This window comes from Xenopus laevis, chromosome 3S, assembly GCF_017654675.1.
Source record: "Xenopus laevis strain J_2021 chromosome 3S, Xenopus_laevis_v10.1, whole genome shotgun sequence".
NCBI lineage: Eukaryota > Metazoa > Chordata > Amphibia > Anura > Pipidae > Xenopus > Xenopus laevis.
Window position 1 is genome coordinate 71447510 of NC_054376.1, and position 24680 is coordinate 71472189.

The 24680-nt window shown below is 35.1% G+C and overlaps 1 protein-coding gene across 10 annotated transcripts in view; it reads left to right on the forward strand.

Annotated features, from left to right (window-relative positions):
• cacna2d1.S (calcium channel, voltage-dependent, alpha 2/delta subunit 1 S homeolog) overlaps positions 1-24680 on the forward strand; it is a 293345-nt gene that overhangs the window by 225801 nt on the left and 42864 nt on the right. For 6 of the 10 annotated variants that reach the window (XM_041588484.1, XM_041588482.1, XM_041588478.1 and 3 more), the window contains exons 13-19: positions 7231-7309; positions 11529-11578; positions 12625-12714; positions 17565-17633; positions 20472-20546; positions 21684-21758; positions 24554-24610. In XM_041588484.1, the coding sequence (XP_041444418.1) occupies positions 7231-7309; positions 11529-11578; positions 12625-12714; positions 17565-17633; positions 20472-20546; positions 21684-21758; positions 24554-24610 (495 nt within the window). The remainder of the gene's footprint in view (positions 1-7230; positions 7310-11528; positions 11579-12624; positions 12715-17564; positions 17634-20471; positions 20547-21683; positions 21759-24553; positions 24611-24680) is intronic. The other 4 variants (XM_041588485.1, XM_041588483.1, XM_018255751.2 and 1 more) reach the window with 1 other exon arrangement.

Here is a 24680-nt window from a genome sequence, read left to right on the forward strand (position 1 = left end):
CACTACTGTTTTTTCAATATCAGCCAACATTCCTGGCCGACAGAGTATGCTTTGAGCTCTTTCTTTGCATTTAACTATTCCCAAGTGTGATTTATGGATTTTGCTGAGCATCTTTTTTCAGTATAGAAGAAACTATTACCTTTGCTCTTTTCAAGTCCAGATGCACAACTTATTTCTTCTCTGAAAGTCTAGTATGCTTGTAATTCTTTGGGTACAGTTCTTTCATGACTGGGCTATTGTTTCATTGTGATGCTCTTAAATTTTTGCAAAATTGAATAATTTGCTGTAGCTTTTCTATATTTGTGAAGTTTGTCCTCTGACATCTGTAGTTGAGATGTGATCCAGTTCACTATGTCATCTCTTATCAGATCTTCCTTCTGCTCTTTCAGAAAAGCTCAACTTAGTTGTTTAAAATTGCCTGTTTATAACTCGTGTTTCTTTCATTCTGTATAACTCTTCAATCACTTTACCTCTGAGAGCTACAGCAATTTTCCGAAGAGCTTGTACCACATGCTTGATAGTGTGATACATTTCTATATGGTGTCCCAGTAAGCAGCCAAGACCATTATCTAGATCACTGTAATCTTTTAGAATGTCTTCTTCTTTTGTAAAAATATACAGTCTTTCATGCATTCATTTACCAGGATTGTGTGGCTTTTGTGACCTGCACATCTTTGCAAAGTGATTCTGTTTATGACACAATTTGGACATTTGTTATATTCATGTTTCTGCTCACACTTGCTACAGATATTTTCTGATTTTTCTCAATTGCATTAATTTTGTACACTTCATTTAATGGGTTTACTTGGCTAAATGTTATTTCACTTTCTCTGCGTAGATCTATTGCTTTCTCCATTGTCAAGTCTGCTTCTTTTAGTAATTTGCCTGTAACATCATCATCTTTTATACCACACACAATTCTGTCGCAAATTATGGAATCAAGCAGCAGCCAAAATGCAGTCTTTTGTTTTATGCTTTAAGTCTGTGACATACAGTATGCATCTATAATTTCTGATTGCCCTTGAACCCGTGTGAAGAAGTGTCTCATATATGATATATGTTTTCTAGGCTCACAATATTTCTGAAACTTTTACTACCATGCATTTATTTGGTCTCTTTCAATCTCTATGAATTCAAATGTGTTATTCATTTTCCCGCTTTTTGTCCTACAACTTCTACAAATGTGGCACACGGAACTTTTTAATTCAATGCCACTGGCTGTGCTGAATAGCTCATATCTTTAAATCCATGTTCTCCAGTTTTAAGCAAGATTTCCATTCAGATTTGGAGGTGGTGTAATTCTTGTGTACTTCTGACACCATGTAATGTGCCTGTGCTGAGTTACCAGACAAGACTGAGCAGAGTATTTTTTTTTTTATTATTATTTTTTACAGAACTTCTTTTAGTTGTACAAATATGTCAAGCCAACTGGACTTGTTGTGTTTTTCTTGGACATTTCACCAGTCATTCAACTGGCTTAATCAATTCAAAATGAGAATTTCTACATATGTATACACCATACCTGGATGAATGAGAATCTTCACAAACAGTTTCTCTTAGAGTGTTTTCACCTATGTGGGCATGTCCAGATTCACCTATATTACTTCCAATTACATCACGGTCTAGTCCATTGCTACTGCTACAGGTGCTGACATAATCCAACAATCCTTGTATTTAACAAGCAGAATCATCAGCACAAGAAGATTTACATAGTGGTAATGATCATTACTGCCTGGAACAACTTTTAAACCATTTAAATTTAGCAATTTCAAGGTAGAATGATTAATTTCAATGCAGAAAATAATTGTCCTAATCCTTTTACCCTGTGTGCTATTTTCATCAGAGAACAAAGATTCAGACAGGTCATAGCGCCGAGAGCTGAGCAGCATTAATCACTACTGCCCATTGATCAAAATAGTATTTGATTGCTCAGAACATTTTGAACAATGGGGAACACAGCAAATGGGTGGGAATCCTTTTAATTCCACTTATCATATTTTCCACATATAACGATAACTGTTATTAACTCCTTTCTATGCATTTTTCATTATGAGATTTTTAAATATATGATATATACTGTATATATATATATATATATATATATATATATATATATATATATATATATATTTATATATATTTTATATATGTATGTTATTTCTCGTAATTATGCTACTTACTGTATTGGCAGTTCTATGTTTTCTTTATTATTAGTGATCTCTGCAACTAATGGACATGTATTTAAAATTCCACCTAAAGGACCCAGAAGGGGTTGTAGCCTAGTGGGCATTATTTGAAATCATAGGGGTGTAACAAATTGACCAGGCTTTCAATAGTACTATTTAATTGCAACGAAAACCCTGTAAGTCCTTAAATGACATGTACAGACACATACATTGCTATGCCATTGTTAATAACAATTATTCTGGAAAATGTTGTTGTTGATGGCACTTAAAAGCTTTTTGTTATGGCAGGCACATAAAAATGAAAACATTTTACCTCAATGCCAGGTTCCTGTTGACATTATTTCCTTGCATAGCAAAAGAAAAATAAATTCTCAGTTGTATTTTAGTGAAATCATTTTGTCAAGGATAGCTGTCATGTTGGATGCCACAAGGTGGCAGTGAGACACAAAAATGAAATAGTGTACTCTCTTTTCAAATGCAGAGGAATATCCTGTTCATTATTTTGTAGTATAGAAAAGCATTTTAGTAAGCATAAATATACATAGCACTCAAAGCATAAACAACATTTTTGTATTTAAGTAACTCACAAAATCAGTTGCAAATGCATAGTATGTTGATCACTTTTCCTTTGTTTATTATTCTGTTGTTTTTGAATTTGCATTTGCCTGTAATATCTTCATAATCTGACTCACTAATTACAGAAGTCCTTAGTGGTTACAGTATATAACAAAAAGAGTAAGAGCTCCACACACATTTCTAGCTTAAATTCATTGAGGGAATCAAATCATTTTTTATCATAAGATATAACAATATCACAAAATGTGATATTTAAGGGAATTAATTTATACCTCTAAACCAATTTAAATGATCATGTGTAATATGAGATCTGATTATGCTGATGTTTGCAGTTTAGAAGTAACATCATGCACATTTACAGCATAAATGTCCTCTGGGTATAATATGGATTTTGTTTTGCCTGTGACACTAGCAACCAATATTTTTAGAAAAGAGATCTACCAAAAGTGAAATAATTAGAGGAATATCAAGATTGATGGAAGCATTGATTTCATTGCACAGTTTATTAGATGCTGAGGGTTTCTATTTACTTGATTTGTCCTTTAATATGTTAATATGTCATTTATTTTCCTTCTTTATATAATATGAGCATATTTTTCACAACATGAAGTAGCCATAGATAATTGTAGCCATAGATAATTGATATATTAAATTATTTTTTTTTTCCCAATAAATATATTGTTGTCTTCTCGCTTTCATTGTTTTAGTCCACTGAGACAAAAAATCATGCCAAACTTTCATAACCTTCTTTTATTATAATTAATTCCTTTAAGATTAATGATATGTTTGAGATCAAACTGAATCTTATCCAACATTAAATTAATTATATGTTGTGTAAAATGATCACATTAATCAGTATTAACAAAATGAAAATATATGAAAAGCAACCAGATGCAGAAGAGCCCTTCTAAACCCAAATCTATTAAATTAAGCTTTCAAACACCTGCTGGTGCAAAGTTTGGAAGAAACAGGAAATTATACAGGAAAATATCATGCAGGCAAGCGGATATAGAACAGTTGATATATCCATCATACAAAAACTTTAGAAAGTCTCTTGAGGAATACCAGTAAATTTCACTTCTGTATAGGTATCAGAGCTTATGTGTTTCCTTATGGTTATTTAGAATATGGGTCATTGCTCTAGGGATCCAGCTGTTGCATGCAGTTAATAAGCCTGAAAACCAGAAGTGAATGAATTATGTATCATAAACTGCTTACTGGTTTCTTGTTGGGAAAAAAATCTGCATAATAAAGTAACTATATGAACTTCCTGTAATAAATCTAAGGGGCATATTTATCAATTGTCAAATAGTAAATTAGAATTTTCGAGTTTCAAAATTTGAAATTCAATCTTTGATAAATGGGCCATTAAATGTAGTTTGTCAAACCAGCAAACCTGATTAAATAGATTGCAAGGAAACCCTTATAGTCGTTCCTTCAGTCTTACAAACCATTTCCCAACCCTCCTTAAGCTGGCCATAGACACAAAGATCCCATCGATTTTCGGACTGTGTGGAGAGTCCCAACATTTTTCGTCCCACGGAGATCGGTCGATCGGCCAGGTTAAAAGATTTCTGTCTGCTACTGATTATTTCTCTGCATGTATTGCCGATCGGACCATTAGGAGACCTCTTTCAGCTTAGTCGGACATAACTTTTATACGATTGCTGTCAGGGGTAGAACATTGGCTGATCTGTTCTTTTACTACTTTATTTGATCTGAATGGTTAGTGGCAGGTTGGGAGATGGGGAAGTCCGATAGTTCGAGGATTCGAACAATCAGATCTTTGCATCTATGGCCAGCTTTAGAATCACAATGACATGCAGTCCTCTCCTTGTTATGTAGCAATGATTTTGGGGGCATATTAGGGGAAGGGAAAAGCTTACAGTACGAGCCTAAGGGGGGTCAGAAATGGTTAGTCAGATTATCATGGTTTCCTTTCAGGCTGAGGAATCATGTATATCTGTATATATAATATATACTGTATGTTCAACTGATGCCCAACTGAATGAGTTCATATACAGAAATGAGTTCATATAAAGAAAGGTTTTTTTTTTTTTCTCCTAAACTATTATCAGTATTTAACGGTTATGTTGTGACAATATATAATATGAGCTTAATCATATTGGAAATAGAAACATTTGGAAAAAGTATGGCACAAAAAGCTATAACCTCAAACTCCTTTCTGCTTGATGTCTTCCTGCAATGTTACTTTGTATGGAAGGATAGCATAGAGGTTTTAATACTCTGAAATGTTCATAACTGATGTGTAGTAAATAAATATTGCTACTTGTAAAATATAAAATAATTAAGCAATAATTCCTAGTACCATTTAAATGCTAATGTCATGTGCAATGTCACTGTTCATTAAGATGATGCATTTCAGGCCAAAACTTTTCTTATTTTCAGTGACAGTTTAATTAAACTATTGCATGCCATAACCTACTTTATGCCTTCTTTGTTTAAAATCTGTCTATAAGCTAAGAAAATTGTTGTTCCTGTACAATACTCCTTGAATAACAAATATAATATAGAAACTCAACATATTCATACACATCTAACGAAGTATTAGATTATTTATCAAGCTGTGTATTAACTATTATCATAAAATTCTGATGTAAGATCCAGTGGCCACTTGCTGTCTGAATTCTCATTGACTTGTTATGCCTTAAAAATAATGGTGTAAAATAACTGTCTTAAATACCATGATCAGTTGGTTTAAAAGAAAGTATACACCTTTATTGATTTGCCATTTACACCAATACTTTAACAAATGTAATAATAATAATACTGATACGCAAATTTACACAGAATGAAAAATAAGCCCCATAGTGTAACTGTATATGTAGAATATGTCATCAAAGTTGTGGGGCAGGACTGTAGAACCCATTCTCTGCATTTTCCTCAGTCCAATATGTTGTGAGTTGGAGTTAAAAGGTTTTATGATGACTTTAAGATATTGGAAAAAGATGAAGGAAATGCAAAAAGAAAAGTGAATGCTAAGATGCAGGAGGATACTGTGGGGGGGATTAACTTCCTTGGTTCTCTTGTTTTGTTCTTTTCCTAGAGAGGAACCTCTTGTCCTAGTCTGCAGCGGTTTTCAATAAATAAATTTAACCACTATATTTTCTCTATATTAAAATGACATATTTGTTACTATTCAAATAATAATTCTAGTAATACAATGAATAAACACATTTTAAATATAAACGTTATTTGCGATATTTTAAATCGGTGGCTGTGAATTTCATGACACTGCTGTTCGAGGGGTTTTGCTAATCATTGTCAGCAGATATATTTTTCTCATGGCCCTGTAATCTAAAGATTAATATTTCCTGTAATATAGCATACATCCTATTTGTGCCAGAATCCAACAGCAGAAAAGAATTGAGTTCTCAGTCAAGCATGTGACTGTTTCAGAGGCCGGTAAAGCAGCAGAAGTTCAAATCTGTTTTATGGTAAGACTTTAAATAGCACAGCACTAAAACAAACGTTTTTTTTTTTTTTAAAAAAAAGGTAATTCATTTTCACCAAGGACTGGCCAACAAATATTTGCTATATTTAAAAATATAAACATAGACATTAAGGCACATACTGTTTCTCAATTTATATTAAACCAGGTCATTAATAGAGTTGGGGAGAGGGCAAGCAAATCCCACCAATAATGTTCCAGCATCCAGTAAAAAGGCTTCACAGAAAAGCAGCAAAGGGCTGTTTAAGCAGCATAGATTGGACCAGCTTCATATTAAAACTTTGGGTTTTGTAATCAGATGTTGGACAAGTACGTACTTTTGGATTATAGTGTATGCAGGCCTTTGTTTTCCTGACATGGTGCTGGATAAATCAAAGCAGACATCATGCAAGTGTTAATAAATGACAAAATGGAACTAGATCAAAAAAGAAACTAAGGGTTTTTTGTATCGTTGTTGTTGTCTGTGGTGCCCGGGTTTAAGCACATTAAAGAACAAGTAAACCCTCACAAAAAAATGTAAATCAGTGGACATCATCTTTGATATCCTTAAATACCTGCCACTTTGGTTGTTTAAAAGGTCAATAGTAAGGCTGCCACATAATCACTTCTCCTCCTCTAACCCACTCAGCCACTCCCTCAGGAATTTGCTTTGGCTGTTGACTACTGGGCATGCTCAGTTCTTCTAATTTAAGATTATTAAATAGCCCCTATTTTTTTCTCCTAACCTCCTGAGTTAAAGAATTACAGTGCTCAGTCCAAGCAGGACTTTTTATCCTGACGGTGCTGGAGGGGATATATGCAGTACAAAAGATGCCTCTTAGGTGTCAGGGTTGTGTCCAGCTTGTATACATGGTAAAAAAAAGTAGGGGTTTACATGTCCTTTAGACATTTTAATACTCCACTGGGGTTTTAAATAGTCTGAAGGCAAAGTTAAAACCTTCAGTTTAGGTTGCAGAAAATGTTTTATTATTTACAATATGCCATTTTCTCCCATAGGTTCGGGTTTTCACCTTTTCTGTTGGGCAACATAATTATGACAAGGGACCTATTCAGTGGATGGCTTGTCAAAATAAAGGTAAAGTACACAGTGACACTGGAGAAAGCTTTACACATACAAATGATTACATGGCATAGCTTTGGGATTTTTGTATTTTTGTAAGCACACCAAGGCATAAAAGTCATACTTTTTAAGTCTTGGTATAGAAATAATACAATTCATAATAGTCATATTTATGCCACTCTTCTTTTGTCTTTTTACTTGAGTTCAAAAATGAAAGCTTTTTTGCTCTGAAATATTGGCTATCGTTGTAGCATTCCCTTTGGATGTGTCAAAAATGATCTTAAAAGAGATGCCAAGCTTTTGCTTTAACTCCGTAAGTCAACATTTACTACACTAATTTACTAAGCAATCATTTTGCTTTCCTGAAATAGGTCAAGCCCTGCTGGTACAAGTCTGCTTTTTGTCATTTATAAAAGGATGGTAAAGAGACAGTTTTCTTTTTGTGTAGAAAGGTTAGTACAGTGCAACAGACCATTATTCTTGTCTATTAGCTTCTTTGTGCTCTCAGAAGAAGACAGACTGTGGTCTTTTTGACCTTCTATTGTTTTTTTTCTGAAAATACTATTACCAGCTTGACTCCACTGCACATGTATCTTACTTTTAAGCTTAACAGGGTTTAGTTTATATTCTTCAGGTAAAGACAGTAAAGCCTAAGACTACCATGGTTTTACTTTAGTGCTGACCCTTTCAGTCTAAATGGGCAACAATAATAAATCTACAGTTTTCCTATGAAAGTATGAATGTTTTAAACACAGTTTGCACATATTCAAAAACTAGTACAAAAGTTCAGAGGTGGTGACAACTATTCATTTTTTAATTCAGTCATTAATCCTTTTAAGTCATTTTATCTGCTTGCCTATGCAAATCTTACAGTTCAGGCAATTCCTACACTTTATACCTTCTTTACTAATCATTTTGGTAAATCATATTATCAAAAACCAAGAAAAGGAAAAAAAAATGTTTTAACACAGTAATTGCCATCTACCACGTGCTCACCATTACCACAGAGCTGTTTTGAGCAGAAATAGGATAAGTAAAAAAAAAAAAAATCAAGTAATTTGAGTCTAGTGCCAGTGATATTATCAGCACCTTGTTCTTTCTATATCACTCCCAAACTTGGAAGTTTGTTTTTGGGCACTGCACTATGATAAACTGCTGTAAATGCTTAAAGGAGAAGGAAAGCCAAAAAAATACTTAAGCTCTAAGGGGCCGATTCATGAAGCTCGAGTGAAGGATTCGAATTAAAAAAACTTTGAATTTTGAAGTGTTTTTTGGGCTACTTCGACCATCGAATGGGCTACTTCGACATTCGACTACGACTACGAATCGAGCGATTCGAACTAAAAATCGTTCGACTATTCGACCATTTGATAGTCGAAGTACTGCCTCTTTAAAAAAAACTTCGACCCCCTACTTCGGCAGCTAAAAGCTACCGAAGTCAATGTTAGCCTATGGGGAAGGTCCCCATAGGCTTGCCTAAGTTTTTTTGATCGAAGGATATTCCTTCGATCGTTGGATTAAAATCCTTCGAATCGTTCGATTCGAAGGATTTAATCGTTCGATTCGAAGGATTTAATCGTTCGATCGAAGGAATAATCCTTCAATCGTTCGATCGTAGGATTTGCGCTAAATCCTTCGACTTCGATATTCGAAGTCGAAGGATTTTAGTTCCTAGTCGAATATCGAGGGTTAATTAACCCTCGATATTCGACCCTTCATACATCTGCCCCTAAGTGTTGCCAATGAATAGTATATATATTTACCAGCAAGCATTCCCTCATTAGTTTTGCCCTTAATCTTTTTGCTGCAATTGATTTTAAAAAGTTAAAACATGTATTATAAAGCATACCCTTGTTTCTGTCCAGAAAACCGTCTGGATAGGGCACACGCATGCGCAATAGTTTCCAGCCGCGCCGTGCTCATGCGCACAAGAATCTTTTGTAGCGATGACTATGCTCCCCCCTGCCTCATAAATTACAAGCTGACCCTCTGCCCCGCCTCATTAATTACAAGCACCAATAGCCCATGCAGCTTCTCCGTTGCTAAGAAACTATCTTTGAAGCTCCTGTGCTCGCTCTGCTTTTAATTTACAGTCTGTCAGCGAGCGCAGGAGCCGAGGAGGGGAGCTTAAAAGAAGGCAGCCAGCTATCCGGTCTGTCTGTGAGGTGTGTAGTCACTTGTGGGCGCATGTGCAGTAAAGGGCTGAAGTGATGCTTATTTTGAAAATGGCGGCGCCAAAATGTTGCAACACAATTACCTAATTTCCCCTGAGTCTCTCCTGAGGATAATTGCCCGGTGCTGGCTGGAGGGGTCGGCGCCTCTCCCAACGAATTCAGTAAAGAAGGTTTAGCCAAACAACACAGGTCAGTGTGGCGGGGATCTCCCCTGCACGTTTATTTCGTCAAATGATGTAACGTTTCGGGGCAAAAAACGTTACATCATTTGACGAAATAAACGTGCAGGGGAGATCCCCGCCACACTGACCTGTGTTGTTTGGCTAAACCTTCTTTACTGAATTCGTTGGCGCCAAAATGTTCACAGCGCTGAAAGTTCCGAACGCAGGTGCACAAAAACTGCAGGGATAAAGGAGTTCTTAATGTGGCGTTTCAGAAGGGGGCCTCATGGCAAACCTATTGATGTAGGTGTCATTTTTTTTGTTTCCTTCTCCTTTAAAGATAAAAATATTATGTTGTCTATATGAGTTCATGTTTTTAAATACATTTTTTATGACTCGCCAAAAGTCAGTTTGTTCCATTTTCTGCGTTTTTTTTCTTTTCATCTACTCACTGCTTCTATACATGGTAAGTTGTAATTTGTAGACTGCAGGAATATGGCAGCTAAGCACTTATAATAAAACACATGACATGGGCAGAGACAAATACCTGCCACTTTCCCCCAAACTGGCCCAGGAATAACCAACTCACTCACATACATTTTATTGGTTGGAGTCTTTTTGTCCACAGCTTTATTGCACAAAAGATAATTCAACAATACTGTAGATAATGCATATACCAATAACAGTTCTATTAACAACATTATAAACATACAAATATGAACAGTGATGTACCATTAACTTTTTAATCCTCTGCAAGGCCCCTGGCAATGGACCCAATTAGGTGCATGCAATCGTAAAATCCACCAGCCCCTTGTGCCTTCTAGCATGATGGGTACGCAGGATTGCATGCTACCACCAATACAAAATACCCTTCCACCACTCTTAGAGAGGAACACCACCAACTAAGTTCCATTAACCAACTTGGGACTTGGTAAAAAAACTCCAGCTTAATTAACTCTCCCCATTGCCAGGGAACCGCCGCCCGGCTATGACAACGGGCTATTCCCTCTCATCACCTCTTGGTTAGTCAGCCCAAAACTTGCCATTCAACTTATCCTGTGCCCCACTAACCCAGGCCACAATTGTGACAGCTAGCACAAAGGGTTAATACAAGGGAGGGAGGGTGGGACTCCTATTCTTCTTCCAAAATGGATGCCCTCCTTAGCAGTTAGTGCTATACATCCATTAAAACTCCACCCCCCAACTACGTCACTAACCCATTACTAATCCCCTGCCCGGCAGCTTTGTCCCGCCCCAGTCATGCACCCTTTGCCACTATGCTCTGTCCTGGGTTTCACTTTACATTTATACACATTAATCTATTTTGACTAAAAAATGCTACAAATATATGGGTTTTAAGCTCCACACTAACAAGTGCCCTTAAAAATATAAGGAATTATTTATATAGCACTTGGCTCCTGTAGTACTTAGTGCTTTATAGCAAACCAGGGAGCAATAATAGGTGCATTAAGTTTACTGGGAGATTAGAATGAGATTTATTGACTTGTCTGTGATCACAAGGAGTGACCACAGGGAATAAAGTCAGGGTCTTTAGTATAAGTATATAAGTTTCCAGAAATAAAGGATTATTTAATGTCTGGGCCCAATCTTGTGAATAACTGAACATTCTCTTGAGAGTCCTGTATAATATGCCACTACTATATAAATAAGGGATAATAAGTAAATGCCCAACCTGAGGAAGAGACCTCATCTCCTGCTCACAGTATTCTATACCCCACACCTGTATTTAAGTTGGTAATATAAACCTGTGTTTATAATGAAATGTGTTATGTTTTTCCTTTACATTAAAAAACAAACATTTATCAACAGATTCTACTGCTATAAAAAATGTATAAATGCATTTGTATTAAATTTCTCTTAAAACTGTCTTTATTATAGGATTCTACTATGAGATCCCATCTATTGGAGCAATAAGAATCAACACACAAGTTAGTAATATGTATTCTTGCTTCACTTACAATAGAATACAATAAAATGAATTTGTACTCCGTATTTTGTGTTTAATCTTTTAATATATTTAATCATGTTTACTTTCTATGCTTTGTGAAATCAGTTGACCCAATATATGTGAATATATATATTTACTTTATTTTAGTTTTTTTTATAAAAACTAGAATAGCAAGATGTTTGTAACAAGCTATGATTGGTGCACATGTGTTAATATAATAGGCTATTAAAGTGTAAATAAAGTATACAATTGCTTTAAACACAGCTGCCCATTTTAACTGAAACTTCTACTTGTATTAATTACAAATAGCTGCCATAGCATAAACACTTTGACGCTAATAAGACTTCAAGATCGTTAAAGACTTAAGTTGTTTTAAAAATAAATACTATTTTTCATTTTTTTTAAATAAAGCAGCTGAGCATGATTTCACAATATGTGTAAGCAAGTTTTCTCACAAAAATACTGTACAAAAAAGATGCTCTTATTTAGATAATTGACTTGGTCAGAACTGTTTAGCCATTGCTTAATGTAGCAATAATTAAATTGCATTACTCTCTGGTGGGACTCTTGACACTGGCAATTGTGAACAGAACAGTGGCTGTTAAAACTGCAGATAGCTGCAAACGTTATCTGGTAATGTTGTTTTAAAGATTGCTCAAGCAATTATTCTTAAAATGACTGTAAAAAAAACATTTATGTAAACCTTTGCACTTTACTACAACTGTACTTGAAAAATTAATCTATCATCTCTTTCTATTACACTGATAAAATGAAGTGACTTGAATTTAATAATATATAACAACACATTATAATAATATAATACTTTTCAGTACCTCCACTACAATAAATATATATATATATAATCCAAGAGAATACTGGCACTCTCGAAAAAGTCCAATAAATTGCCTGGGTGCAGATTCAGTAAATATTCATACAAACATCAATTTCTATATAATCATAGTTTTGTATATAATTCATATTTATATTTAATACATTGAGCCTGATTTGTAATTGTACATTTTACAGGAGTATTTAGATGTCCTTGGAAGACCAATGGTTCTGGCTGGAGATAGAGCTAAACAAGTTCAGTGGACAAATGTTTACCTGGATGCATTGGTAAGAGCATTATAAGAAGTAGATTTTAAAAATATTGCAGTAGTAGATGTTTAAAGCTGGGCATGAGGAGATGCACTTGTAGAAGAAGCTCTAATTGACAGGGTCCTTCTTTCTCTTGTTACTGTAAACTTTTCAACACTACTACTACTATCAGTGTTACACTCCCCATGTGGTACTTACTTATGCAATGCTTCCATCTAGTGGGATCCGAGAACATACGGGTGGCTCCACTAGGAAACCAGTAATAATTAATGCACAGTAAAAGTAAATGGACAACTATTACAACAAGGTGGCAAAAGGGGCCTCACTAACTAGGCAGATGCAAACTGTTTGACTAACTAAAAGAATGCAAAGTCCTTTAACTTAGACCTGTTGACCAAAGATATATTTATGTAAATATGTATATTTATTCTCATATACACATGTACATAAGTATTCCTGGTTATAAGGGTTCTTTAATGAAATAGATAGTTCCATCAAAATAATTACATATATTTATTTACAAAAGCTATTGACACATAGCTACAGAAATAATACACATAAAACAAGTTATACTACATAGAATGTATAACAAATATTTACAAAGACAATTACAGATATGTATATGTTGGATCTAAATCCACTGCCTCCCTGATACTCATCTTTCAATTTGGTCTAGCATCTGTGTCCTCACTTCAGGAACTCCAAACACTCACTAACTTAGCCTATTGTATTAACCTAAAGACTGAGCAGAGGTATGTGTGTCAGGTTCTGATTGGTCAGTGACCAATAAGTTAGTCTTGGGGAGTAGGGCATGTATTCCTGATGCAGTCCATTCAAGAATCAGGACACTGGAAGGTGGAAAAGGCAGTTTGGTGACAGGAAGGACTGGGTTTTCAGCTACTCTTGGTCAACGGGGAGGTGACTGTGTGCTAAATAGGGTGTCTTTGAAGCTTGCATTTGCTGTGTCCTGATAACATCTAATATGTAAATCACATAACATTCTTAAATATACCACATAAAATATACACTTCTGTATATCATAAAGATATGACACAGGCAAGTCTCCTTAAAGTAACAGTCCTACAAGTACAGTCAATTAAATCTGCAAGCGATTCTTTAGGATACCATCATGTTAAATGGTAATACTCCAAAAAGTATCTTTGGAAGCTTTACACAGAATCTTCAGTCGAGCACTTATAGACATGCAGTGCGACTGCAATGGAAATCCCATGCCGATGCTGGTTTCTCCAATCCAGACTCTTCTCACAATCCCTGTCTCTCCAGGCACAGTACATGGCTTACCTGTGCCAGCCTGATCCAAATGACTGCTTTTGGTGTAGCCTTCCAGCTCTTTTAGGCCCACCAGTAGCTTGTGTTGAGCTCTCTGCTAGGTTTTCCTCTGTCAGTTTCTCCTGCTTCCTCTTCCTGCTTGCCTCTCCCAGGATGCTGTATAACTTCCTGTAGCCCTGAGATCACTATGGCTTTCAGCACACAGACACAGGCTCTGTGCCTGGTCCATTATGGGGAACTTCTGCAGAAGGGCTAAGTTTCTGCACTACCTCCACATCACTTTAACAATTAGCACTTGAACTTAAATATTGCTACTTTGTATTACTTATTTATTACTGCATTGACCCATGTTTGATTTATTAATACATTGTTTACTCTACAGCACTGCAAACACATAAATAAAATATACCTACATACATAAGTGACAAATAAGCAAGTCCTTGCAGACGCAGAAACCACCAGGCTGTGACTGAAGTTCTCTGCAGATAGAAATTTTCAGTCCTTCCAGTTTAACCACATCCCAATAAGGTATCCGTCACTTGCTTTGAAATGTTGGCAGACAATTGGCTAATGATGAGGGAATCTGTACCGTTTTGCTTCTTTGAAAAATTCATGAAACTGTGAGTTGTAATGAAGTACAGAGAAATGCAAAAATAATTGTTTGCTTAAAATGGACTCTGTTCGAGGTAGTTTCCCAATAATACTTCCCATACTCATAGAATAACAACCGTGAAATGTCATAAAGTTGGATTAATAATATTAGTAAGTTGAAATAAGTTATGTAAATAAGTTTTATATGGGTTTTGAGGACACAGGTGTTACTAACATGGTTGACTATAATAAGAGTAGGGTCTTACTGATCTTGCACCTCTCAGCCTCTTAAAGCTCCCCTGAACATTTCATCCAGCAAATCCAAGATGTTCTCTTCACCCTTGCTCTTTAAATGCAGTCACACATAGAGATACAATTGACACACAGCTTCCTTAAACAGTAGTTTTCATATACATATATATATATTTCAAGTCACAGAATCCTGCTGCCTCCTGCATAGATTATACCTATTATATTACAATATCATCATCCTCATTTATTTATGTAGCGCCGACAAGTTACGCAGTGCTTTACCTTAGTTATAACAGGGAATAAATGGTGGATAACAAACAAGGGTTACAGAGTACAATAGGATTACAGGGCCCTATTACAGATGCAGCCACTTTGGTTTGTGTGTTTGACACAGAATAACTAAATACAGATATCCCACTTATCCCAATTAACACAGAAAATTGCATCACAGCATCCCATCTAATTAAAGCATTCAACATTGTGAACAATGGTGCTTTAGTATGCTGATGAAAAGGTTAAATGCATTAAATGAGTTCAGATGACAGTTTTTTATTATTTTATTAATCCTGAGTCATGACGCATTTAACTCACAAATCCAAGTGTCTTCATCTGTACATTATATTATATTACAATATAATCATTATAGGATGCAGCAGGAATCTGACAGTTTACTACTGGGTACAAGGCCATGTCACAAAATAGTCAAAGGAATGAAGAATTTGCCAGGGGTGCATTACGTTTCTCCACTACATCTCCTGCATGCATACTTATTTCTTGTGCCCCTCTGCTGACAATAATGCACAATAATGACTATTGCCAAACTGTTTGCCAGTTTAGCATCATTTAATGTTTAAAGTCTACATGTTTGTCTTCTTTTCTTCTTTATGTCTCAGTGTTACTCCAAAAGGAAGAATTCCATGTGCTTTCAGCAAATAGGCATGTTCCCTGTAACAAAATATTACAAAATACACTAATTACATTTGTTTCAGAGCAAAAATGACAAAAGCAAATGTGAAATATGGGAAATGGTATAGATGAATGCTGAAAACATGAAATATATGTAAAAAAAAATTAAACCATTAAAAGGCTAACATTAAACTGATGCTAACTAAAAATAGCTGGAATCAATGTGTATATTGGCAATGATTAATGATTAGTGAGTACTTTTTGAAAGCTTGAACACTATATAACCAAACGTTTGCTTAGGCTTTTTCTGAGCAATAATGCCTCTTATCTTTTTTTCCTAATCCTTTACAGCATTAATGAAGAGAATGCGTCTTGTTGTTGTTTATTCTATCTGACAAATGTCATCCATATCTCTAAATTATTCTTCAAGTTTCATACATTTACTGTAAAACATTTCACATTTGAAGTTGTGTCAGGATAAGGGGCAGAAAAATATGACCTAATTGACCTATTTATTTCCATCTCTTCCCCTGTATGTGACCAGAAGTTCAGTGTCCAGATCTTTTGCAATTCTTTTGTTCTTACTGGAAACCTTAAGGATGTTATGATGCTTTTCATAATTGTTGGGCTTTAACCATGCATTTTTAAAGTATCTTTGCACCTTTATTGTAGAAAATATTCTAGATAATGGACAGATCTAAAACCAGATATAATTTTTATGAGCTTCATATTTTATCACAATATTTATCATTAATATTAAATAGTTTTACTGTTTTCAAAGGATATTATTATAATTATCCATTTCTAAAGAAGGAATATATTCTGCACAGCAGTCTTATTGGAGAGTGGGAAATACAGCTAAACATACAGGCTACATAAATGGATAAAAGAAAAAAGGAAATGGGGTACAAGGTGAGGGGTTGGACAAATTCAGGGGTTAGAAAATGTATAGTTGTGACTGGGCAATTAAGCAGGTGATGTTGCCTAACAGTGTATCATGAAGGAGTGAGATGTGCGTTATGCTAAATCACAGTAAGCTTTTTTAAAGAAATGAGTTTTAAAATATTGTTTTCCATGGCTCAACCAAGTGGACAAGTTTACTGTATATCATACATACGCTAGCTACTACTATTAAACACCAAACAAGCAAAATTTTATTTGGCCTTGTGGTCTTGCCAAAATGCATGAATCTGACAAAAACAGATGCAAACACAAGACACTGACATGAATGAAATGGGCAAATAACAACTGTTGTCAGCAAATCTTAACGGGTTACTTTAAAGTCAGAATGTCATAAAAGATCATTGCTAGGCTATGTTATGATTCACTGATGAATGTTGTACTGCTTTTGAAAACCTTGCATATATTCCAAATAAACAGACTATACCACCTGTGAGAACAATCCTAAAGTCCCATTCACCTTACTACTTGTTCCAAATGAGAGATATAGAGCTGCAAATTGTCACTTCACAGTGATCTTACATAGGCAGTAGAAGTATCTCTACCAGTCAATTCAGCATGCAGAAGCAACCAGTAAGTTGCATAGAAATACTATCGCCAAGAGGCCAGAAACACATCTAGTCTCACTCAGGGCTGCCTCTTATCTTTGTGAGCCCAATGCTTCTGTTTGGAGAACACTATAGGTTGTGTTATATAGCCTAATCCTAATGACAATCTCCGTTTTGGTCGAAAAAAAAATAAATTTAAAGCATTATTGAACTTCACTACTTTCTGTTATTCGGAAAAATATTCATATGATATGCAAAAAATGAAAACTATTGCATATTATGAATTACTGTCTTGGTTTTTTTTTTTTTTGTTTCATGTAGGAGCTTGGTCTTGTGATCACTGGAACACTTCCTGTTTTCAATTTAACAGTAGACCACAATGGAAAGAAAGTAAGTCTGTCTGCCAATTTTCTAAATGAATTCTATAATTTACTTAAGACTTAGTCTACCCCAATACAATTTGACAAAAAAATTAGAATTTTATGATGAATTCTATGTGATAATGTGCTGGATCAGATAATACATGCATATTTTTCTATGTAAGCAGGGGCAATACTGGCCCCTCTGACACACTGAGGAGGCTTCCTGCTGCCACCCACATTTTTGTAGACAATCAACATGTATATAGAATAGTTAACCATCAACATAGTATCATTAATCTATCAAAATCTACTTCAAGTAGGCATGGAAACTTTTCATTACTTAATTCATTTATTTTCTGTATCCGTATGAATACAAATATTTTTTTGTAAATGTACCTCTCCGCTGTAATAATACAGATCATTTTATTTATGTTGATGCCAGCATCCCCTTAAAATTATAGCAAACATCCAATGTATAATGCCTCAAATCTCTAAACTACAGTTTTTCAACTGCGCTTTAAATAGGAGACAAACTGTATGAATTTTCATTATAATATCTCATTGATATTACACTCTAGAGACAACGGTGCCATTAATAATCTTGACTACTTCAAGCCTAGATTATTTGCAGAAGTCACCAGTGGAATATAGTTGGCTGATTAATTGTGTTATATGCCCGTTCAGGAATAAAACAAAAAATCTAAGGAAATGTGTGAGCTACTATATGCTATATATTTATATATATATATATATATATATATATATATATATATATATATATATATATATATATATATATATATATATATATATATATATATATATATATATATATATATATATATCTCTATCTATCTATCTATATATATATCTATATCTATATATATATATATATATATATCTATCTATATCTATCTATCTATCTATCTATCTATCTATTAATGTTGCTTTGTTCATACTAATCACACTCTGAGTAACATTGCTGCCATGGTTAACATTTTTGAAAAAGAAGCACTTTGATTAAAGTGTTATGAAACTAAAGAAAAAGCAATTTAAAGTACTTTTTGGGCTGTTTAAAATCTCTGCTGGACCATTGAAACTGACCAATATAAGAACCATAGTCAGGGCACTTTACTGCTACTATACTTTATGCTAGACAGTTATGTTTAAATGGGTACTACACTCACCTTATGTTCACTTTTTAAAGATATGTCTATTGACACAGGCTACATTGGAAAACCTGATGCGAATGTTATATTTAAATGATGATAATGCTCTCCTGCATCAATAGACAGACTAAAATTCCTAACAGCAGGTGGGATGAAGGCAGTGGTGCCAATTGCCAAATACAACTATATAGAAGCGCAAGGAATGGCTTAAAGGGGAAGGAAACCTAGTCAGCACAAACCCCCCACCCCCCCTCCCGTTTGTTGTCCACCCTCCCTCCTCCCCCCTGGCCTACCCGTCCCACTGGGCAAATGCCCCTAACTTGCTACTTACCCTTCTGCGCAGGTCCAGTCCAGGGAGTTCACCGACGACATCTTCTTCCACGTGATCTTCTTCCTGCTTTGAACGGCGCATGCGCAGTAGGATGATTTCGCCGGTACGATCTACTGCGCATGCGCGTGACTTTTGCGCAGTAGATCCATACCGGCGAAATGCAGGAAGAAGATCGCGTGGGCATTTGCCCAGCGGGACGGGTAGGCCAGGGGGGAGGAGGGAGGGTGGGCAACAAATGGGAGGGGGGTGGGGGGTTTGCGCTGACTAGGTTTCCTTCCCCTTTAAGATGCAGGTTGCTTTAATGCAGTCTGTCCCACCAGGATACCAGGAAATCTCCCGGTGGGCCCAGTTGTCTGTGGACCCTCTTGCTTCTAACTATTTAGCCTATTTCAGGGTTATTCCCTATTTCCTTCTTTTATGGGGGAAAAAAGGAGGGATAATAGTTTGGAAAGTGGGCCCACGACCTTAAGTTATCTGATGGGCCCTGGATCTAAGGTTTTCAGATGGGACCCTGGCATTCTGGTCTGACAGTGCTTTAATGAATGGCATTTTTGTGCAACAACCCAGAAAACGTTTTGCAACTTTTGTTTTGTTGCATCCTTACAGAAATCTGTTGTATCATATTGAACTCTTCAAGAAGTAAACAAAGCTATTCAAAAAGCTCAAATTGTGAATAGTCTCCTTTGAGAAAAATAGTTAAGATTGTTTTGCATGCACCAGATGAGATGATTTGTTCATGCATAAACGTATTCTGAAAGGTTATTGGATAAACAATTTGCATTCACAAACTGCTGAATAAGACATATCAATTTCAGTTTAAACAAACAAAACATTCAGTCTTCACTTATAAATATATATTCTTCCTGTTAATGAATTGTTTAACACACATTATTTGAAATGTTTATCTCATTATTTTAAAAATACTACAAAAGTCAAGCCTTGAAAATAATCTAGCATATTAAATGTAAATCTTGTTGATAAGCAATGGTTATTGATGTTGCTATTAAGCTACCCACAGTGTAAATCTTACAGTCATTATTAAAGTGTTTGTTTTATTAGACTTTAGAACCTCTAAGGGAAAATTCACTCTGGGCTTCCTGACAATAGTCTATGTAACATAAACTTGGCCACATGCAAAAGTATTTTTTTTTATTGGTTTCTTGGGACAGAAAGAAACCGATAATGTTTAATTGACATTCAAGGCAAAACACTATCAATAATGTTTCTTTATTTAGGAAGGATATTAAAGTATGCACAACTAATTGCATCACCAGTAGTATTTACTCCTCTACACTTAGATCTGTATTTTGTTGCATAGAATGTTTACTGGGGTGTATAATATAACACTTATGTGATTTTAACCTAGAACCAGCTAATCCTTGGAGTTATGGGAGTTGACGTTTCATTAGAAGATATTAAAAAGCTCACTCCTCGTTTTACAGTAAGTTACTCTCCCTGTTTTAAGTATGTGTTATCATTATTAACATTTTATTAACACTTTTACTATGTACATAATGAATAGCCATTATATTCCTAGTGGAGGACTGTGGTATAGCTTGGGGAGTTAAGCCATACAGCATAACAATACAAGACCACAGAATCAAAATGTGCTATTAGTTTAGAAATTCAGATACAGCAATAACAATTGTTATGGAAAGGTTATTTAAATAACATAAAAGATAAAATAACCACTTTTTAGTGGAAAATACATTACATAAACCATAATGATTCTAAATAAACCCTCTAAGGCAGGATTATACTTTTTTATAAATAATTTATTAATGATACATGTCATTGCCATTTGAGACCTAAAAGAAAACCCAAATAAAATCTGTTTATTATGTAATATTATTTAAGTTTGAGAGGCCAGCTGTTATGAAGCTTCCTGCACTCACATAAACTTCTTTTTGTCTGCACTAATGCACAGGTGGCCGACCCTGGAGTCTGAAGCGGAACTATTAGCAGAGAAAGACAGTTATATTTACAAAATAACATGTGAAACTAAAGACAGGCTATTTACCAGTTCTATATCAATATATTAATGTATAAAATAAAATGAAAAAAATATATTGTAGCCATCAACCCAGGGCTATGTTGCCATTTGGGTGAAGTAGAAAGAGTAAATGTGGAGGCATTATTACTTACTATTGGGAAAGGTATAGGGGCAGATTTATCAAAGGTCGAGGTGAATTTTCAATTTGAATTTGAAAAAAATTAAAAAAATTCTATTATCGAAATTTATCATGTACTCTCTCTTTAAAAATTCAACTTCGACCATTCGCCATCTAAAATCTGCCAAATTGCTGTTCTAGTCAATTGGTGGACTTTTTGGAGAAAAAGTTTGAATCAAATATGATCGAATGCACTATTCCTTCAATTCGTACGATTCAAATTCGCCCAAAAACTGACCTATTCGACCAACAAAAAACTTCGACTTAATTTAGGTTGGTCTTTTTGAATTTAAATTTTTTTTCAATTTGAAATTCGACCCTTGATAAATATGCCCCATAGAGTTTGTTTCACTGATCTCTCCTTATAATCATGTTTTTGCAGCTTTCCAATATTGTTTGTTTTTCAGCTATGCCCAAATGGCTATTATTTTGCACTTGATCCTAATGGCTACGTACTGCTTCATCCAAACCTTCAACCAAAGGTATGAAAATGCATTGATATTTATAAAATGCAGCAATTGCTTACCATTAAAAGTATATTATAAAGCTAAAGTGAAATTTGTCATTTTTACATAAGAATTACATGACTGAAGCTTACTTGTATCATACTGTACATTTTATTGCCAATAATATAAAACTGCCAAATTATATTTCAATGTCACTTTTTTAAAAAAAAAAAAAAAAAAGGAGTAAAAAAGTGAACATAAGAATATGAAAAACTGACACATTAAGCTGCAAATTTGAATTATAGTGTTAAGTTTGTACAGGTTTGCTTTGATGCTGCATACAACACAATGATAACTATGCTACATCAGTTTGTTTTTACGTACATCCACTAATGCATGTAACTTTGAACCATCATTTAACAAAAATTGACAAATTAAAATTATTAAGCAACATAGGAATACTTTCTGGATATATTTGCAAACCAACACTTTTTCACTTTCATACTATTTTTACCACAAAAGCAGTATAGTGACTGTGAAAACCATTGCAAAATCAGAGCTGTTCTAAAGTACAGAAGTGGCAGTAGTTTACCGTGCATACAAGAATAAGGCATACTTCTCAGAATCATGTTCATGTATCTAATGAATCTTGGATGGTGTGTGTAATATTTGACATTTTTAGAACATATAGCCCACAATTGAGAGTAAACATAAATCCCATGCCGCTGCCAAAATTCTTATTCACTCTCTCATCATATCGCGTCTAGACTACTGCAACTCTCTTTTAATTGGCCTCCCCCTCCAGAGACTGTCACCTCTCCAGTCCATAATGAACACTGCTGCGAGACTCATACACCTCAGCAACCGCTCCTCCTCTGCCTCGCCATTCTGTCAATCCCTGCACTGGCTTCCGTTACCTTTCAGAATCAAATTCAAATTAATGACACTGACTTTCAAAGCACTTCACAACTCTGCTCCACCCTACATCTCTGAACTCATCTCTATATACTCACCCACTCGCTTACTACGCTCCTCTACTGACCTGCTACTCAACTCTTCTCTCATTACCTCCTCACATGCTCGTATTCAAGACTTTGGAAGGGCTGCACCCCTCCTCTGGAACGCTCTCCCACGGTCTATCCGACTTTCTCCCAACCTTTCTGCTTTCAAAAAATCTCTGAAAACGCACTTCTTTCAAGAAGCCTACCCTCACTCTGCACATTTCTCACCCACTTACTTAAATTTTGCCCACTCCCACACCTTGTGTATTACTCCCTTCCCTTTAGACTGTATGCCTATGCATAGGGCCTTCCTCACCTCTTTGTACCTGTATTGATTGTGATGTTTGTTACTCCATATATTCTATATATGTAATTCATGTGATGTAGTTGTATAATCACATTTACTTTACAGTGCTACGCAATATGTTGGCGCTATATAAATACATGTTGATAATAATAATAATAATAAATGCCTCCCCTTCCCATGCAGATACAAGTTGCACCCATTTGCATATAATTTACTTAGTGGTGCAAGTTGTTGGGCCTCTGGTATCTTATTTTAAAGTTGGTGTATGTGCCATTAAACTGGTCACAGATTCTATGTGCGTAGAATGAAAAATAAGATTGCTCAATTGCCTTTATTATATTAAAATTGTTTTTCAGTGGATCTTTGTAGTCCAACCTAAATTAACCTTTGTTCCTTCATTGTCATCTTCATCATACATGTCATATGGGCTGAACTGCCATCCACTCAGGCTGCATTGTTTCAATTTACCGTAGCTAGCACCAACTTTTTTTAAAAATTCCTCTGATGGATTACTTACATGTACAGCATATAAAGCTAAAACAATAACATGGCTTTTTTGGTTGCTGGAATATTTAAGCCCCTACAAAAAATATCTACTACACTCTACACCATAATAAAAGTTAATTTTTAATGAACTACCCCTTTTAAAGTTGGCAAAATGATAGAAGATGCATTATTCTGTGCCAGGACAAATTGTTAGTAAATGGCAGGTCCTGGCAATTATCAGATATGTACATTGACACAGAAAAGGAGGCAAATTCTAGCATTTTGAGATAAATTGTTAGGCAAGATGCTGGGAATTGCCATGTGTGTCTTTTCCATAAAGCAGGATAAAACTATTACATCTCCATTTTGCTAAAGTACATTAGCTGTAGATACAATGCAGTGATACACCTTTAACACCAGATTTTCAGTGAAATAATACCTTCCATAAGAAAAATAACTTTCCTGCATCCAATTCAGATACTGCTTTCATGCTGTTCTGCAAACTGTACTTGTTACCACATATATTCCAGCATATTCTTCACTGGAAAAGACAAGACCTTTATTTACACATCTGTTTCAGGAGGCACTTTATCTGCTCTTTTTCCAAGATAATCTATTATCCATTCTACTAGCAGAAGACCATTTATAAAATAGAAACCGCTAAGATCTCACTATGACAAATACTCAGTATTCCTGTTAGGAATATTAACATATTAATAGTTATACTTGTGAGGAAAGTTTTTGCTGGTACACCTTCACTATAAAACTTCTATTGAATGGCCCAGAGTAATGCTGTGTCTTTGGTATTTAACCACAATGTTTTACTGAAAATACATTGCTTACAGTTATTTGTGCATGTTTAAAGATAGTTTTTTACATATCATTGGAACACCAATTCCACAATAAACAAAAAGAAACAATGTGATGGAGAATATATTCTCTGCAATAATAAAAAAAGTTATTTTGTCAACCAATAGAAGCTTGGTAACAAAAGTAGGTAATATACATGAATAAATACACTTATTTTAATACTTCAGCCTGTAGGTGTAGGTATTCCCAAGGTAAATTTAAGAAAAAGAAGACCAGGCACCCAGGTAATGCTGAGTGAAAGTGAGCTGGTGCTTAAAATGAGCAATATGGGAACTAGCGGCAGGGAAACTAACC